The sequence below is a fragment of the Varanus komodoensis genome, unplaced genomic scaffold, assembly GCF_004798865.1.
Source record: "Varanus komodoensis strain SLA01 unplaced genomic scaffold, ASM479886v1 scaffold3, whole genome shotgun sequence".
NCBI lineage: Eukaryota > Metazoa > Chordata > Lepidosauria > Squamata > Varanidae > Varanus > Varanus komodoensis.
In genome coordinates this window covers 60833474-60852647 of record NW_025335761.1, presented here as the reverse complement: position 1 = coordinate 60852647, position 19174 = coordinate 60833474, and the positions used below count along the sequence as shown (strand labels likewise).

The window sequence follows — 19174 nt, the reverse complement described above, 5'->3', positions numbered from 1 at the left end:
CCCCAGGGTGGCTTTGGTTTTCTATGTCTTGTTTGTTGTTAGTCGCAAAGTTGTGCCCAACACATCATGACCCTATGGACATCATTCGAAGACCTCAGTTCAAAGGCCCCAGTTCCTCGGCACTCCACCTTCCTTATGGTTCAGCTTTCACAGCCATACATTCCTATGTCTTGTTCTATTGTTGTTTGTCACGAAGTCATATCTGACCCATCGCGACCCCATGGACAACACTCCTCCAGGCCTCCCTGTCCTCCACCATCCCCCGGAGTCCACTTAAGCTCACGCCCACTGCCCCAGTGACTCCATCCAGCCACCTCATCCTCTGCCGTCCCCTTCTCCTTTTGCCATCAATTGTTCCCAGCATCAGGCTCTTCTCCAGGGAGTCCTTCCTTCTCATTAGGTGGCCAAAGTATTTGAGTTTCATCTTCAGGATCTGGCCTTCTAAAGAGCAGTCAGGGTTGATCTCCTCTAGGACTGACCGGTTTGATCGCCTTGCGGTCCAAGGGACTCGCAGGAGTCTCCTCCAGCACCACAATGCAAAGGCCTCAATTCTTTGGCGCTCAGCCTTCCTTATGGTCCAGCTTTCACAGCCACACATTCCTATGTCTTAGACTTGGATAAATCCGTCTAGGGGGAAGGTTTATTGGTTAGGTTGGAAGTCCAGATTTGCTCCAAGGGAGCTCCCACCCAGGGCCACACAGAGTACAGTTCCGAAAAATCTTGAGCCTCCGAACAGACATGCAGTGGAAGCCATCTTGCTGCATCGGCTCCATGGAAACGAGCTCCTTGATGCATTGGATGTTCTCCTCCTGGCCAGTGAAAATTCATGGTGGGCTTTCCTTCTCCCTGTCTCCCACCAGGTGGGCAGAACGCCTAACCGAGGGGATGGTGCCACAGATGGAAAGACTGTCAGGGAAAGCCAGGCCTAGTGCATGAGCTAAATGAGGCCCAGACCCTGCCACGGCCTCATCCCCTGCTTGGGCTTTGTACCCCACGTGTGAGTTGCGGGGTGTGCCTGCCCTTTGTCAGGCGCATCTCTGGGCGGACTGACTTGGCTGGAGTTGGAGGAGGAGGGTTCCCAGGCCAAAAGCGTGACCCCCGCCTCTGCTCGTGCCTGGTTCCTCCCGCCTGTCCCCCACAGGGCTCGGTCTGTCTCATTAAAGCTGCCCACGTCCATCAACGTGCTGGGCTGTCACGTCCCATTGGCAAGTTCCAGGGCTTAAACCCTCGCGACAGCCAATCCCGTGACCCAGTTCCACCCTGGGACGGGATGTGCACCGCCGCGGCTGCCAGGAAAGATAATTATTGTGGTTTTTCTGGACAGGCTTATAGCTTTTGCTGGCCTGCTTCCCATCGCATTGTCAGAGAAGAGGCTATGCTATTTTGGCCCTGGGAGATGACTCACGCCTCTCCACACACTCAGAGACGCACATTCAAGAACTCTCTAAGGGCACATTTGTGCCGCGTTTCGTGTCGGCTGTTCGTTAAGGTCTAGACGGCAGTTTCTTCGCACACCCCGCACTCATCCTCTTCTTATCTGAAACATTTTCATAATTAAAAGTACACACACAAACACCCCTTACCCCTGCAGAGAGCTTATTGAAAAGCAGCTTTGTACATTTGAGGCGAGGTTCAGTTTTGCCATGAGCCTTCAGGGGAAGTCAGCGCAGAAGCTGCCTTGCAGCGAGAAGAAAAGCTTTCCTGCTGGTTGCGGCTGTCCAGGAAGGCACTGGTCACAATCAGTCCTGCCATCGTTTTCTTTCAGCAGTATTCAGTATTTGAATGAGCTTTACTGTGTTCACCCGCAGACACTGAAACAGTTGCAAGAGGAGAAGCCGTTCCAGGAGGTCCCTGCGATGCACTGTCCGATGGAGTAGGGCATGGCTGACGGACCGAAAGCAGAGGGTCACCAATAGTGGGGACTCATCGGGATGGCAGACGGTGACAAGCGTACACTATATACAAGTCTGGTGCACCCAGAACTGGAGTATTATGTTCAGTTCTGGGCCCCTCAGTACAAGAGGGATGTAGCCAGGTTGAAATCGGGGCAGCGAAGGGCCACTTGGATGGTGGCTGATTTGTAGGGAAAGCCATATGAGGAGAGAATGAGGGAGCTGCATCTTTCCAGCCTGGAGAAGAGGAGACTCAGAGGGAACCTGGTAGCAACATGCAGGTACATGAGGGGGTGCCATGCAGAGGTGTCATGACCTTTTTCCTCTGCAGTGGAGGGCAGGATGCATTCCAATGGAGAAAACCTCAGGGAATCAAGATTTAGGGTGGATGCCAGGAAGTACTTCCTGATAGTTAGGACCCCTAGGGCATGGAATGGGCTTCCACGGGAGGTGGTTGAAGCCCCAATGGTGAATGCATTTAAGGATAGACTGGACATGCACATGGTAGGCATGTCATGAGTGGAGCCAGCTGGAGCCGGGGGTCAGACTAGATGGCCCAGGAGGCCCCTTCTGACTCGCTCTGTTTCTATGCTTCTTGTCTGCAATAAACGGCTATGAATTGTCTGCCCTTCCCCAGATTTAAATCTAGAACTGGCCACTGGGCTGTTGGGTAGTTGGCTTGATACTGTGCGGATGTAACCATTTTCGGTTATTTCTTTTCCAGGCTGAAATTATCGAATGATGAAATCAAACGCGCGATTTTAACGATGGATGAGCAGGAGGACCTGCCGAAGGACATGCTTGAGCAGGTGAGCCAGACGGCTGCCAGAGGAAACAGTTCAATAGTCCCAGGATGGCACCTGAGGGTTCATCAGTCTGAGATGCAAAGAGCGCCACCTTTGGAGGGAAGGAGTTGCAGGAATGGAGCTGCAAGGAATCTGGTTTCCGTGGCACTCGCAGGCTCCCACCGAGGGGAAGACCGTGAGCGCTCAGGGAACCTTCGTCTGTGTCGCACGCAACACACACGAAGGCTGCTGCACGTGACCCGGACGAGGGACGCCACTCGTGCGTCTTTCACACAGGACTCGATTCCTCGTGAGCACAGGGTCTGCTTGCCAGGACCTCAGGCTTTGGGCCATGATGAAGCAGACTGGAATCTGGGCAGTGGGCGGGGAGGGGAACAACCTAGAGAAACCAGATTCGAAAGCCTCTCTGGTATCACTGTTCCCCCTCCCCCCCCCAAAAAAATCTTGCTAGACAAGCAAAGAAGCCCATCCAGCAAAATTCATGGTGCGAGGATGAGGAGGCGAAGACGCTGCCAGCGCCCCTCCCTCCCTGCGAAGGATGCTAACAGGCCCCGTGATGGGGGATTCCGATCTTTGCAGTGGGGTTACCCCTCCAGAGACCTGGGATATTTGAAAAGGAGAATTTTTATCAGCATGGTGTCTCAGGCCATTCCAAATGGTCTGCACTGTAGGTGCAGCTCCTCTAAAGGAATATGGGGGTGGGGGTGCTTTTGCAGGGTGTGGGAGGAAACCAAAGAGCCCTATTCCTCCTAGGTTCAGCTGCCCCTTCTTGCTGTGAGCCAGTCCAGAAACTGGGGCTGCATCCGGGGGTGGGGGGAGGGGCGGTTCTGTCACCACACTAGAGGAGTCACTCCTGTGGAGGAGGAATGCTAAGGAAGTACCGTCACACCCCAGGGTGACTCAGTTTGTCTTGGCACAGGTAAAGTACACACCTTCGGAGACTGAGGACAAATGCTGGGTTGTGCCCAGTGCTAATCCTACTTAGTAATGGAATTGCAATAGGTCTTCTCTACATAGAACTCATTTGGAATCCGGTGACCCAGACTGTGCCTTGTCGGCATTTCCTGCAAAATGTGTCACTACTCCTAGTTGTCACAGGGGTGCTTGATAGTAGCAGAACCCTTTTAGAGGAACTATGGAGAGAAAATAGGATTTGTGTAGTAGAGAGGCACACGATGCCAGCTCCCAGGTCCGAGGGTGCCCTGCTCCAGTTTGGTGGCCTTCAGATGTGCTGGGCTGCAGTTCCTATCATGCTGGCTGGGGATAGTGGGCACTGCAGTCCAGGACACCTAGATGGCCCCAGACTGGGGGAGGATTTTGAACTGGCTTCTCAGGTAAATTTCCCCATGCTTCCATTGGGAGAAGGAACTCTCAGAAGGCGCCAGTGTTTCTAACTTGTCTGTTTTCCTCTCATTTTAGCTTTTAAAATTCGTCCCTGAAAAAGCTGATATTGACCTTCTGGAAGAACACAAGCATGAGCTGGACCGGATGGCCAAGGCCGATAGGTTCCTCTTCGAGATGAGCAGGTGATTTACCTGAGCGTGCCACCTGGGGCATTCCAAGGAGAGTGGCTGCAGCCGGCAGTAGCCCCCGGGCTGTCGGGTAGCCCGCATACTGCTGCGGCACAGGTTGGCTGGGTTCAGACGAGAGGATGACGGACACTCGTGGGCTGAGCAGGAATTATTACTGAACCATTGGCTCTGGCTGAAAGATGGGTTATGGCGTTGTCTGAACCCAGGCAAGAAGTTGCTGTTGTTGTTAGTCATGAAGTCGTGCCCACCCATTGCGACCCCATAGACAACATTCCTCCAGGCCTTCCTGTCCTCCACCATCCCCTGGAGTCCTCTTAAGCTCACACCAACTGCTTCAGTGACTCCATCCAGCCACCTCATCCTCTGCCGTCCCCTCCTTCTTTTGCCATCCATTGTTCCCAGCATTAGGCTCTTCTCCAGGGAGTCCTTCCTTCTCATTAGGTGGCCAAATTATTTGAGTTTCATCTTCAGGATCTGGCCTTCTAAAGAGCAGCCAAGGTTGATCTCCTCTAGGACTGACCGGTTTGATCGCCTTGCGGTCCAAGGGACTCGCAGGAGTCTCCACCAGCACCACAATTCAAAGGCCTCAATCCTTTGGCGCTCAGCCTTCCTTATGGTCCAGCTTTCACAGGCAAGCTAACAAACCACAATGAACACTTGGCAGTTCGCAGCATGGGTTCTCTCCATGGGTTGTTTGCGGTTAACAAATCATGGTTTGTCAGCATAGTCTTGGGAGCTTGGGTTCCCCTTGTCTGGTTCAAGCTTCCCAAACAGCTGATAGGCTCTTTACAGAATACTCTTCAGCTAACAAGCTACAGCACTGGAAAGACTAGTCTCTCTGCATGGACAGAGTGCTTAGTTGAGTCCAAACTAGCAACTGCTTCCAAAAACTCTCCTTTTCAGTAATTTTGGGCTTCATCCTCTGGGTGGGTCCATCTTGAGAAGGACCCGCTTTGGAGATCTACACTGGCCCTCTAACTGAGGAGCTCATTTATCCCGACGCTGTATCATGGAGTCCGGGACCAGGCAGGATACAGGTTTGCCTTCCACTTCTCCTTTGTCCCCTCCCTTCCCTTCTGAACCCTGCCTGTTCCCCATGGCTTGCCTGAGAATCTGGGGGTGGTGCCCTTGGGAGAGCCCCACCCTCCTCCGCCTCCGCAGTTCCAATGCTTCCGCCATCTTGCAGCCGTCACCATCCTCACCAGAAGCGTCAGCACAACGCTGACCTTGGAAAACACGCCGGTAGGAACTGTCCAGCCCATTCCCTGCACATTCATTCATTCATTCATAAATAAATAAATAAAATTTGTATGCCATCCATTACTTGCATCTCTGGACGGCTTGCAACACAGGTCAAGATAAAATAGATAAATTGACAATTCCACTCTGGCTGCTAATTAATAAAATACAAACAATAAAAACCCAGTTCCCATTAAAACATATTAAAATATTGATTAAATAAAAAGGTCTTGACCTGGTGCCGAAAAACATATAATGACAGCGCCAGGCAGACCTCTCTGGGGAGCGCATTCCATAGTTGGGGTGCCACCGCAGAGAAGGCTCTCCTCTAGGTACTCTGTCTCCTGCACATGGCACAGTTGAGGCAGCATGAGAACCTATGTTTCAGCAACAACCCACACTCCGCCCTTGTTGTCCGAACCCAGCCATCTTGGCTGTTCTAAAGAGCAGCAGTGTTGCCCCTGCTTTTCACGCTGACGATGGAAATGGTCATGTTCGCCTGCCCCTGGTTTTCAGACTAGACTAAATTGCATTGGCTGATTTGGAAGGGGCCTCCAGGGAACAAAGTAATATGGAAAGTAAAATTGTAGGAAATCCACAGGAAGTCTGGGAAGGAAGCAATTTCACACTGAAGGAGTGGACAAAGAATTTGACATATTTGGAAACATCTTAGTGAATGGACTCCTTAGTGAATGTACTAAGATGGTTCATTTAAGGACCATCTGTGGTCTTTATTGTACCTGGATTCTATCCTGATGGCATGCCAACACTGTGTAAAACAAGAACAGGCAACAACTGCCCCCCCCCCCGTTTTTGGTGCACTCCAAGTCCCATCCAACCGAGGCAGCCTAGCCAACGGTGAGGGCTGATGTTGCTGTAGCCCAGCAACATCCGGAAGGCCACAGTTTCCCCCACGGTTGATTTGAAGGCTTACCTGGTTGCACAAGGTTGTGAGTGTCACTGAATTTTCAGCGTGTGGTTTTCCAAAATGTTTTCTGCTGCTGGTTTACCTGGGACTTTGAATTAGGGTAAGGTCACCCTGGGCACTGCTATATGTGGTGGAAAGAAAAAAGGCTCCCAAGAGGCCTATTTGATCGCCAACTCTTTTCCTTTGGATCTTTCGCTAGTCCCTGGATAGACATGCGTTCTCTCCTTCCCACCCCGCACTCTCTTACAGAATAAACCATTACCAGCAGCGGCTGCAGTCTTTGTATTTTAAAAAGAAGTTTGCTGAGAGGGTGGCTGAAGTTAAACCCAAAGTGGACGGTAAGTTTTTAGAATTATTGTGATTGTGTGAAGATTGCTAACATGTGAGACAAAGACATCGAAAAAGGAAGGGAGCGAAGGAGACAGCCGACGTAAATATCCCCATCAAGTGCCATTAAATGCCATTGGGTGCTTGGGAGAAGAGGGCAGTCTTAAGTTAACCTGCCACATTACAATGCCCTTGCAGTTGAATAATGAAGCATAGAAACAGAGCGAGTCAGAAGGGGCCTCCCGGGCCATCTAGTCTACCCCTGGCTCCAGCCAGCTCCGCTCACAACATTCCCACCATGTGCATGTCCAGCCTATCTTTGAACCATGGAAAATGCATGGTTTAAGTCTGATATTCCAGAAGATGTTCAAGGTGTTTTTTCTTTTACATTTCTGAACAAAACAGGCACATGGGTAGGGGGAGCACATCATCTCACCACCCATCCTCCACCAGCACAAGTTGTAGAGATCAGGCTGTGTCCTTGGATCCTCAGCTCTTCTCTTGACTATTTCTGAGGGTCATGCAGAACATCTTGAGAACTTAATTGCCTTTTCCAGTGGTAGCATCCTACCGCACACAAGAGGTCTAACACGAACTGGTCAACAGAGCCGAGCTGTAAGAATTTGGCATATTTTATTTCTGGAAAAGGTCATATGACAAATCTGTCTGTTGTAAAGACTAGTCAAGCTCAAGTTTTTAAAAATGAAGTATTGTAATCCTTTATTGATCGCACTGATGAATAATTAGAGCAGTCCTTTCACCTTCACGTCTAAGTTCGTTCATTTTCAAAGGGCCAGCTTGTTATTCAAAGGGCTTCCACGGGAGGTGGTGGAGGCCCCCTTGGTGAGGGTGTTCAAGGATAGGCTAGACATGCCCATGGTGGGCATGTTGTGAGCAGAGCCAGCTGGAGCCAGGGTCAGACTAGATGGCCCAGGAGGTCCCTTCTGACTCACTCTGTTTCTGTGTTTCTATTTGACCTCCCCTCATCATATTCCCGTATTTTTCTTGGAGTCACTGTTGTCTCCTCCTCGCGCTGGTGGCGCAGTCCTGAGATAGCCTCCTTTAGGATGCATAGATTTCTTTGCCGTTTACCATCGGAAGAGACCGTGTTTCTAGGCCTGTTCTGCGGCCAGGTGGCTTGGTTGACGGGTTCTCTTCCTTTTGCCCTGCCTAGCAATCCGCACAGCTTCCACGGAAGTGTTCCAGAGCAAAAGCCTGAAGCAGCTGCTGGAAGTGGTCCTGGCCTTTGGCAACTACATGAACAAGGGTCAGCGAGGAAACGCATACGGGTTTAAAATATCCAGCCTGAACAAGATCGCAGACACCAAGTCCAGTATCGACAAGTGAGTCCCTTCCACCTTCCAGTCTGCCGTGATGAGGGTCGCGGTGGGCCAGCCGTCTTTCCGAGGAGCGGGATGCAGAATGAGCCACCTTCTAGTCCTCGAGACTGTGCAATGCAGCCTGCTAGGGCAGAAGCAGCTCCGAGAAGCAGCCCGGCCTGATGTATGAATCATTTCATTTATTGCATGTTTGTGCCACCCAACAACCAAAGCTCTCTGGGTGGTTTGCAGCAATAAAAGAAAGCAAACTAATAGATCCATTGCAATAAGCACATCACTACAAGAAACAACCCAAATGATTCATTTCATGCATTCTAGCCGTGTGGTCCTTCAGATTACTTACAGAAAAGGCCAAATCAGTCATTACAACATAATATCAGTTATTACTTACCAGTATTGTTTCAGCCACAGTGAAATCCAGGGAGTACTTGACATCCAGGCTCCCCACCAAAAACAGTGGGGACATGACATTGGCCGGATCTGGGGGGAGAACCCAGGTGTCTGCACCCCCCTTTCCATATGCAAATCCCCCCTCCAGCCAGAGCTAAAGGGTGGGCGTGGTGGGGCTCCAGAAAGGTTTAACGCTGAGGTCTTTCATGTCAGTGCATGTGACAGATAGTTGCTCCTGGGGAAGTATCAAATTTTGTCCCTCTCCGTCTTGCTGAAAAGAGGGGGGTGGGTGCATTTAGCAGCTTAATCAGCAATGGGCTGACTTCCCAATACCCGCCCTAGCATAAGTCCTTCCTCATTCAAAGTGCCAAGCGACTAGCCTTCCGGTCTCTCCATCACGGCACGGAGAAGTTTCACAAAAGATCCGACCCTGTCACACTGTCCTCTCCTCTGCACCGTTGGCTTCACGGTGCAACAAACCCCTTTCCATGGATTCACAACCACTTTCCAGAAACTTGTTGCTTGATTTGGAGATTCCCCTTTCACCGCAACATGCAGTTTTCGCTCCTGAATGCAGGAAAGGAGTTGCTCCCGGTCTGACTCTGTGCCCCGCGGGGCATGTCTTTATCGCAGGAACATTACTCTGTTGCACTATCTCATCACCATCGTGGAAAAGAAGTACCCCAAAGTTCTCAACCTGCCCGAAGAGCTGAAAGACGTCCCTGCCGCCGCCAAAGTGAAGTAAGTGCTTCTCTCAGGGCAGCTGGTGTTCCTGTTCTTTATTTCCTTGCGTTTATGAGCCCTCCAGCAACAACCTGTCTCTTCTCCGAGCCACAAATAGTAGATAAATAAATAAAAGAGCCAGCGTTGCTTCTGGGAGGTTCTGGGAACTTGACCCACCAGCCAGGCTGGCTTATTTTCATGTCCCTTATCTTTGATGTTAGGGCGATTCCCAGGTGATCGTTCCATCACTTTACCTCCTTCGAAGGACCTGATGGAAGACCCACATCAGCACCTCTCCTCTGTGTGGGACCCTCCCATGTTTTGCTGCCCCCCCCAAAAAAAAACTTCACTAAGAAGGAAGAGGCACCGTAGCTGCACAGAACCTTCAAACTGGCAGTTTTGATTTTACCAAATGCATAGAATCATAGAATAGCAGAGTCGGAAGGGGCCCAGCCCCCTGCTGCTGCAGGACACCCATTTACACCATCTTATCAGATGACTGTCCAGTTTCTTTTTGGATGTCTCCAGTGTGGGAGAGCCCACCACCTCTCCGGGCAGCTCGTTCCACTCCTGTATTGCTCTGACAGTGAGGAAGATTTTCCTGATATCTGGCCTGAACCTGGGTGGTCACAACTTGAGTTGATTATTCCATGCCCTACACTCTGCTATCAGCAAGAAGAGACCTTGACCCTACTCTTTGTGGCAGCCTTTGAGGGACTTATAGAGGGATTTCATGTCCCTGCTCAGTCTTCTCAGGGCTGAACATGCCCAGTTCTCCCAGTCTCTCCTCACAGGGCAGTCTTTCCAAACCCTGGATCATTTTTGTTGTCCTCCTCTGGACCCTTTCAAATTTTTCTGCATCTCTCTTAAATCTTGGGGCCCAGAACTGGACACAGTATTCCAGATGACTAGTGAGGAGAATTGGGGAACTACTCCTTCTCATGATTTGGAAGTAATAGTTCTATTAATGCACCCCAAAATAGTATGTGCCCCTTTTACAGCTGCATCGGATTGTTGGCTCATTTTAGCCCCCTGTCCACAATAACTCCAAGGTCTTTTTCAGTTCAGTTGAGCAAATTAGAACGTTTCTACTTCACACCACACTGATTGGCCCTGCCACCTGGAATGTGGGTGCTTCCCGCCACCAGCCCATACCCAGGGGGATTTGTGACATGCAGGATGCCAGTTCAGAGCATCAGGCAATATCAAACATTCCTGTGTGCCTTTTAAAAAATGAGAGACACACAAACAGCTTCAGAGCCGCATTCTGGAAAAGTGCTAAGAGCAGCTTGGAAAATGATGCACCTCCTTTATTTCTGGCAGCATGACTGAACTGGAGAAGGAAATTGGCACCTTGAGGAGTGGGTTGAAGGCTGTCGAGGCAGTAAGTACTGTTTACCCACTTAACGGTCCCCTGCTGTGATGTGGGGGAGGCTCTTTTCAAGCATCCGCCCTTTGGGAGGAAGGAGGAGAAGCGAGCTGAATTCACTTTCATCTCTCTTCCTCCTTCCTGACCTGCATCTCATTATTTCTCACTACATTTTTATAGACCTCTTAATGACTCGAATTGTTTTGCTTTGTCTCTTTCATCATGTGCATTCTTCAAAGCAAAACACAAAACGTTGGGTAGAAATAGCCTGTGCGGATGTTGTGCTTGAGCTTTCGGAGGCTCAAGGGCTGCTGTTAAACTTCTCTTCCTGGGAACGTTGGATTCCCGGGGGGTGAGGGGGGGATCAGTCCTAAGTGCAGAACACAAGAAATGCTCAGGTGCAACAGCAGTTACGGAAATTGCGCTAGGCCCATGAAGCAGACAACAAAATTGGGCATCCATCCTCAGGATGGAATTCTTCAAACGCCTCCTTACTTGACTGTGGGGAATGACACGCACAACCCCAGCTTCTTTGCTGAGTTTGGAGCCACTGATTGAGCACGGCAAATGGCAGACTTCCGTGGGATAAACAGGTATAAGTTCCCGGAACAAAAGAGACCACGAGGATTCTCAGGTGGTACCTTGAGCTATGGTTGCTCCCAGGCATGAACCTATTTCCTGCCAAAGCGTTTAGGTTGGCCAGCTTGCCGGGTACCTCCTGGGCTGCTTAGCTGGGCTGGTGACTCAGAGCCTTTGCTGTCATCCGGCATTTCCCATTGTTTATCACTTTCTATTGATCTCCATTCGTTGACCCCAGGTCATGAACTTCAGCTGCAACAGAGGCAGGGCGACTTTGATCCTTTGAGAACCCTTTGCGGCTGCCGCTGGAGTCCCTCCACAATGCAGCCCTCCTTTCCCAGAACACAAGAAGAACTGGGGTCATGCTAATCGTGTCGCATGCAACCAAACCTCCCTTCTTTTTGCTCTAGAGTAGGTGTGCAGGGTCAAGGCCTGGATTGGGACCATGGTACCCAAGGAAGGGACAGTCAGCTTCTCTCCCACCCCACCAACAGCCATTTACTTCCCCAAACCGCACACAGACCGCAGCTGAAAGAGCAAGTTCCCGTTGTCGCCAGGGGCGTGGGACTCTTCCGGGCTTTGCAGAACCCACAGCTGAGATTATGGCTGCCTCTCCTCATGTACCCCTGAAATTCACCACCGGTGATGACATGGAATTTGTTTCCTCCAAAGGAGCTGGAATACCAGAGATCTCAGCCCTCTGACGCAGGAGACAAGTTTGTTTCTGTCGTCAGCCAGTTCATCACCTTGGCCAGCTTCAGCTTCTCAGATGTGGAGGAGCTTCTGGGAGAAGCCAAAGAACTGGTAAGAAGCCCAAGAAATTGCCTGGCTTCTATGGCTCCAGGTCTTTCTGCTTTCATGCTGTGTCTGCCCTTTCGGTCAAGATGAGATTTGCTCCCATTTCACAGCCGGGCGACTGAGGACTGTGTGAGGCCATTTGCTGAGGCTGTAAATGAGGAACCGCAAGCTTCTCCCGATCGGTTCTTGCTGTGGGCAACTCCTCCATGGCCACCGTTAGCCCAATGGGCCTGCCGTGCAGGCGGCATCTTGCACCTGGTCCCGTCAACCAGGGTTTCACATGGAGCTTGGAAATGCACGGCTGGAATTCCTTCCCAACATGGTGCACCTCTAAGAAATCATAAGCAGGGCAATGAAGGAGGTGGACCTTCTCTATTTCTGGGGAGCAAAAGTGCAGCCCCCCAAGGAGTTTCTGGCAAGCCCTCACCCCCCACACACACACCTGCCACAGTGGGTATCCCTTTCCTTCTCTCTGATTTCTTTGCTAGCGCTAGCAAGAAAGACTTAAAAAAAAACAAACAAACAGGCCGACAGGTTTGTGTAGCTTGGTTGGAGCCCCTCCAACTTTTCCTTTCCAGGTGTGTTGGCCACACTGGGACGGAGGTATTTGTACCTGACAACTGACCTGGAGATTCCTGTCATGGAGACTTGATCCCTAACCAAGCTTTCAGTAGACTTGGTCTCCACTCAGCTTTTCGGATCTTTTTAAAAAGCCGTCTAACCTAGCATGGGCCAGAGAACCCGAATAGCATATCAAAGCCAGTTTAAAAGCACTCATGCGTCTTCCAACATGACTGCATGTGCCTTATGCCCAGGGATTGTCAATAGCCTGAACCCTGCAAAGAATTAAGCACTGCTCACCTTCACGGGGCTTCCGCAACCTTCCTGCCTGGGTGGGTGTTGTTTCCTTCAAGAAAGGGGGTGGCAATGGGGAACCACTTTTCCAAAGCTTCTCTAGCACATTTGGTTCCAATTTCGAAGCATGTGGCAACAATAAACAGCATACAATGGCGCGAATCTTCAAAGGGAAGTTGAAAGCACAAGTCTTCCCTCTCTCTGTCCTGAGTTTGCGTTTTATATCTGCTGTGATGCAATATTGAACTCTGGTTTTATAGCTCCCGAGTTAATAAAGAAAGGAGGCGAACGAGGGATGAGATAATCAAAGGGCGTTGAGCAAAAACAGAGGTGTGACTTCCCCGATGGCTTCAAAATGGTGGTGCTTCGTGAAGCAAAGAGGGGGCACACGAGACCTTTGTCGAAGGGGGGCTTGGACAAGCAAGCAAGGGGTGCTTTCGAGCTGCACCTGGGAACAAACGCAGATGCTCAGAGGGGAGCTGCTTTGTAGTTCTGCCATTGGGAAGTCATCTCCTTCCGTGCGTCTTGGGGGATACTTCACGTTCTCATTGGTGGGTTTCATTTTGACCCCACCCTTCCTCCAAAGAGCTCTGCTGGCTGGACACAGTGGGGATTGCAGTCCCCACACATCCAGGGGGCAAGTTTTCTCTAGGTTAGTTAACGCCCGAGATTTTTCTGCCTCGGGGCCTCTGAGGGATGCTCTAAGAGGCTCCCTCCATCACCACAAAATTCTCTAGGCACATTCCATCCCGGATCAGGCATGCAGAACCTGCAGCCTGTGGAGCGTCGGCATCTGGCCCACGGAGCTTCCTTGCCGTCCTCTCGGGCCCTCCCACTGGAGGATTCCTGCCCTTAACTCCAGTCTCCAATCCAAGGTCACAGCGGTATGCAGGAATGCAGGATGGGAGGGGGCGCCCCCCACAACTGGCTTTGCATCCTCACGGTTCGATTGGCCTAAGAACGAGAACGTGGCACTGGCCGGTGGCATCATTCGGGGCCCAAAGGGAGGGGCTCAGCCGGCGCTAAGACCACCAGAGCCCAGCCGTTTTTCCATGCTGAGAGAGTCCTGTGGAAAGACAGGATGGGAGGGAGAAGGATGCCTGTGGGCTGGCAGAGGGTTTCGTGGGGGTCCATTTGGCCCCCCAGCTCAGCTCTGCAACCCTCCCCTAGATCATAGAATCCGAATAGCAGAGTTGGAAGGGGCCATGAAGGCCGTCAAGTCCAACCCCCCTGCTGTTGCAGGACACCACGTGACACCCTCCCACTCAGTTTCACACTGAGTGTCCCCAGTGTGGGAGCGCCCCCCACCTCTCCGGGCAGCTGGTCCCACTGCCCCATTGCTCTGACCGCGAGGAAGCTTTTGCTGATGTCCAGCCTGATGACGTAGGCACGCATGACCGGACGTGATGGAGGGACAGCCTGAGAGAAGGACCACCACTTTAGCCAATCTCCAGGGAGCTGTTTTATCGAGAGCTGTGGTTGGGAAACTGTAGCCCTCCAGCAGGGCTGGGCTGCAGCCTCCATGACTCAGGCAAAAGCAGGTCCCGAACGAGGGCGATGCATGGGAGTGGATCCCCTCAGTGAGGCCCTTAATCCGGCGGAAGCAGCCCGGTGGATTTCTGCTGTAGCCTCGGCCCTTTTCTCCCCCCAGTTCACCAAGGCGGTGAAGCATTTCGGGGAAGAGGCCGGCAAGACGCAGCCGGATGAGTTCTTCGGCATCTTCGACCAGTTCCTGCAAGCTGTGCACGAAGCCAAGCAGGAGAACGAGAACATGCGGAAGAGGAAGGAGGAAGAGGAGCGGCGCGCTCGCATGGAAGCGCAGGTAGGGCAGAAGAGCCGGAGATGCCCCAGAACCGCCCAGCTCCTCATTCACAAGGGGTGCATGAGTGGGTGCCGGGAACTGTGCTGCCCCCTACCCATTCAGGGCAGCCCATATCTGGCAAGGATGTCATTTGTACTGTTTATGAACATGAGAAGCTGCCCCATCTGGGGGTGGGGTGAGGAAGTATCTAATTTTCTCAAATCATGCATTACTTAACGCGTAGCTCAAATTGTTGTTGAGAGGTCAAACCAAGAACTTGTTCAGCAGCAAAATCCCCTGTTGAAGAATCATCTTGTCTTCCACTTCCCTTTCAGCTGAAGGAGCAGCGTGAACGGGAGCGCAAGGCGCGGAAAGCGAAAGAGAACAGTGAGGAAAGTGGGGAGTTTGACGACCTCGTGTCTGCTTTACGATCTGGCGAAGTCTTTGACAAAGACATTTGCAAACTGAAGCGTGGCCGCAAGCGCATCACCAACCAGCTGGCCGACGGGAGCCGCGAGCGGCCCGTCACGAAACTCAACTTCTGAACTCAGAAAGAAAAGTGTGAGAAAAGCTGAGCAGTGACCTTATGGAAAAGTCCGTTTTTTTGCCTTCTCCCCTGTCAAGCAGTGGCACTCTCCTTCCTTGTTTTGCCTGCGTGTGTGCGAATGCGCTGTATATACAGACCCGGTTGGTTGGTTGGATGGGTGGGTGGAGAGCAAAAGCGTGTGCGGGCGCCATTGCCTGGATGAGTGTCCCCTTTTCTAGCGATTATAATGGCGTTCCAAAAAGTAATTTCTCTGCTGTCAAAGCACAAACACTGGAGAGAGAGACGGAGGGAGAGAGAAGACACAGAAACATCTTCGGCAGAAAGGAGAATTGCTGGCCGATATGCCTTACTCATGCTCTTGGTGGCTCCTTTCTTTCGATGTAAAGGCCATGGGGAGACCCTGTGGAGTTGGAGGAGGACGAGCAGTGCTGTGTTGTGCCGGAGCAAGTTGGCTTGGATCGACCGGCGCTGGAAGACGTGAAGCCATTGGGACCATAAGTGGCGAGAAGTCCGTTAGAAACTGCCCTTGTCCAGTCGGAAACGTGTAGCTAGGGAAAGTCAAACTATGATTCGTTTTGGTGATTACACGGACTTGGAACACCCCATGGGGTCATTGAGGTGGTCCAGTTGTAACCCCCTTTCCAGCGATTCCTCTTCTGCTTGTTTTGAAGGAGACGCGTCTCTCTCCCAGCACCTTCGGAGGCTCGGAGGAGCTCCTCATGGCTGTGATGGTGCATCTGTAGAATTCATTCATGTTCTTACTGGAAACAATTGGGGAATCTGGGGGTGGGTGTCTTTTTCGTGGGAGATGGAGCAAACAGCCTTCGTGTTAGTCCTGGTTTGTTTCCCAGTCCCTGCCCAATGGGGCAACCTGTATTCTCTGTAACGGTTAGCATTGACTCGGCTGGGTCTGTTCCACCCTGTCACACCTGCCTGATGTAGGATGCTTCCAGGAGAGTCCTTGGGGTCATGCTGGCAAACATGGGCCCAGCTGAAAGTTCTCCCACTCACAGTAGAAGTTGGCCAACAGGCACCCAAGTATTTGCAGTTGGCTTTCGATGCTTCTGTCCCGCTTGCTCCATCGGTCTGACTTCCTTCTAAGCCTCCAGATAATGGAAGCTCAGCACTGGGATGCTGCCATGAGAACAACAGCAAGGCCTTTGGCTGGGAGGCAGCCATCCTGGGGGAGGACCCTCCAAGACAGAGTGCCCCCGACGTTGGGGTCAGCAGTGCATGGAGTCGTCCGGGTTTGAGTGCTGTCAAGTCGTGCAGCGTACTTCTACAGGACTCGTTCAGGGGGCTGTCCTTTGTGGTTGAGCGGGACGGATTGCTATAGAAGTCTTTGTCTGCAGTCCAGAAGTGGGACTTTGGGACCTAATTTAGAGTGCAAAGTAGTGAGGAAAGGCCAAGAAAATTCCTTCTTGAAAGTGTGTTGCTGTTTGTATTTTTTCTTGCAAATCTATAAACAGAACTACCTGTCAAGATGTTGATCCAAAACCTACTAGACCCAGATTGCTCAGGGAGTAATTAATAATTTAAAAAATAGTAATACAAAAATTGGGAAAATTTAAACAAATGCCAATTTTATAGCATGGCTTAATATTCTTAAATTATAGAGAATATAGAGGACTGTTACATTTTGGTTTTTCTTTTATTTATTTGTGGGTTTTCTCTGAAGCGACTTTTATACCACCGTCACTGTATTGTAATCTGGAACTGAATGGGGATATTTTTTTTCCTTCCTGTGGAGTTTTTGAGTTTTGTCCTTCTTGCACTAGATAGTCGATGCTTGTTTGAGACATGTTTTGTTTTTGGTTTTTGTCTTGTAAAGGATGTTAAATGATGGGGAATTAGAATAGCATTTTTTTCTTCTCCACATGTACAGTACAGCAGATGTGTGGTTTTATATAAAACAAGTTTGTACAAAATACCGTTTCTTTTCCAGGGATTCCCAGGTCCTGGTGCAATGTGAAAGCTGTGAAGATCACACTATAGAGAACTGTCAAAGAGTTGTGTGTGAGCGCAGCGCGCACATTTTTCTTGCTTTACAGTTTTGTGTTTCTTCATTGCAGCTTTTTCTGATGCACCACTTGTGTGATGGCTGTTCAAGTAGCTTGTGAAGTAGTAAGAAAGCAAATGCTGGCACTCTGAACCTCTGCAGAGAGCAGCTGCACAAATACCGCATTTTGCTTCAAAAGAAAGCGACCAAGTCGATCACAACTGTTACTTAAACTAAAGTGCCTCTCTTTTATACATATATTTTTATTTATAGCTGGAAGAAATTGGGTCAGATACAATTTAAGGGTGTTGATGTTTGGGAAAAGTTCAGGCTGATTGCATTAACGGGATTGGAGATTAAAAGAAAGCAAAACTCTGAATTTTCAAAGCGCAAACAGGGGCTGTCGAAAATAACAGTGTGTCTGTTCCGGAGACCTGGCCTGTAGTCCAACAGTTCTAGGGTGGCACCCGAAAAATTCAGCAGCTTCCTGTGCCTATGCATCACCCACAGGATGAGTCTGGGAGGGAAACAGGTATGTTCTGCCCCTTCCCCCAGGTGAATCCTACATACACTGCAAGATGTTGGTTGTGAGGAATGTGCCGTATGCACCAGCTTCCTGCGTTGCGGAGAAAGAGACAGCTATCCCCCAGTAGCACCATCCAAAAGCACACGAAATGCGGGAATGTCCTTTGGACGATTCTTGGTTTTTCCTTATGCAATTCACAACCATTTACCTGCACACCCACATTTACCTACACGACTTCCTGCAATTGCATTGACTAATTTACAGTGGAAATGAGAACTCTGGCCCATACTATCCCAGCTGGAGCGTCAGTTGGTGCACCTCCATCACGTCCAACCCACTGGGCGGGGAGGCAGAACATTTCACAGCTGGTTGTGTGAAAGCATACCCAGGCCTGCGTCAGGAACGCATCCTCAGTCCCGGGGGCAAAAACACCAACACGTACAATATTGCTGGACCCAAGAGAAGCCTGCCTGAAAGGGTCTTCCTCGATCTAATTCATGAATATGCACAGCTGATCCCATCAGGGCCAGCCAGGGTAGCACACACCTTTCTCTGGGGCTCAGTACCACAGTGACCCTTTGCAGGATCTCGGCTAAAGTGTCCTCTGGCATTTAGTGCATCAAGAATCAGTCTGAGCCAGCTTGATCTTGATGAGCCGTCATCCGTGCAGAACGAAGCATTCGGAGTGTCCAAAGGTAGGTTTGCATCCTTTGGATCGCTGGCTTCCCTGGGTTGCCAGCAGTCCCCCTGCAGAGGATGCAGCTTGGGGAAAGCAGCAGGGCCTTGGGGAAAATCATTCTTTATGCTTCCAGGCTATTCCTCTTTTCAACTCGCTTGTTGGGCTCTGTTCGCCATTTCTTTGCTTTTCTGTTCCCCACCGAGGGGTCCATGTGCAGATAAATTCTATCATGTGCCATTTATTGTAAACAACCTTTAGATTCCACTCTTACTTGCATTCTTGTTTGAGCTCCTCTTTACCTCTCTCCTGAGTGTGTAATTTTAAAGAATTTTTCATTCATGCCAAAAACAAAAAAAAAAAGACAAAAAACGGATCGTTTGTAAACTGAAGTATCCTGTAGCGTAGCATAGAAGTAGCAAACCGTTTAGTGGTTTTTAGGTGCAAAAATGTTTTTTAGCTAGCAAAAAATGCTGTGTTATGTTACGAGACTGTACATTTTTTTAAAAAGACGGCAATATGCAATAAAGAGTGTACATAACAATCCAAGTGGCCAGAATCCTTTCGAGAGTGCCTGCGTCTAGATACGAGTGATGCAATATGGTGGAAAGCAGCCATTGCCATCCAGGTATACCTGTAAAAACACCTGTGCACTCAACAGAAAAGCATCATCTTGGCGGCAGTCTTGAGAACACAACTTCTGTAAAAAACACAAGGGGGAAAATACTGCCTACATACTAGCTACAGATTTTTGTTCAGTCGCAAAGTCATGTCCAACCCATTGCAACCCCATGGACGACATTCCCCCAGGCCTCCCTGTCCTCCACCATCCCCCAGAGTCCACTCA

General features: G+C 50.4%; 1 protein-coding gene across 3 annotated transcripts in view; it reads left to right on the top strand.

The window, feature by feature from the left end:
- The window catches only part of DAAM1 (dishevelled associated activator of morphogenesis 1), a 189719-nt gene extending 170848 nt beyond the window's left edge, over positions 1-18871 (top strand). For all 3 annotated transcript variants that reach the window (XM_044436533.1, XM_044436535.1, XM_044436534.1), the window contains 9 exons: positions 2617-2701; positions 4118-4224; positions 6647-6735; positions 7899-8067; positions 9088-9195; positions 10501-10561; positions 11798-11929; positions 14430-14600; positions 14915-18871. In XM_044436533.1, coding sequence (XP_044292468.1) covers positions 2617-2701; positions 4118-4224; positions 6647-6735; positions 7899-8067; positions 9088-9195; positions 10501-10561; positions 11798-11929; positions 14430-14600; positions 14915-15124 — 1132 coding nt within the window. In that variant the 3' untranslated portion in view covers positions 15125-18871. The remainder of the gene's footprint in view (positions 1-2616; positions 2702-4117; positions 4225-6646; positions 6736-7898; positions 8068-9087; positions 9196-10500; positions 10562-11797; positions 11930-14429; positions 14601-14914) is intronic.
- Positions 18872-19174: the final 303 nt, after the last annotated feature.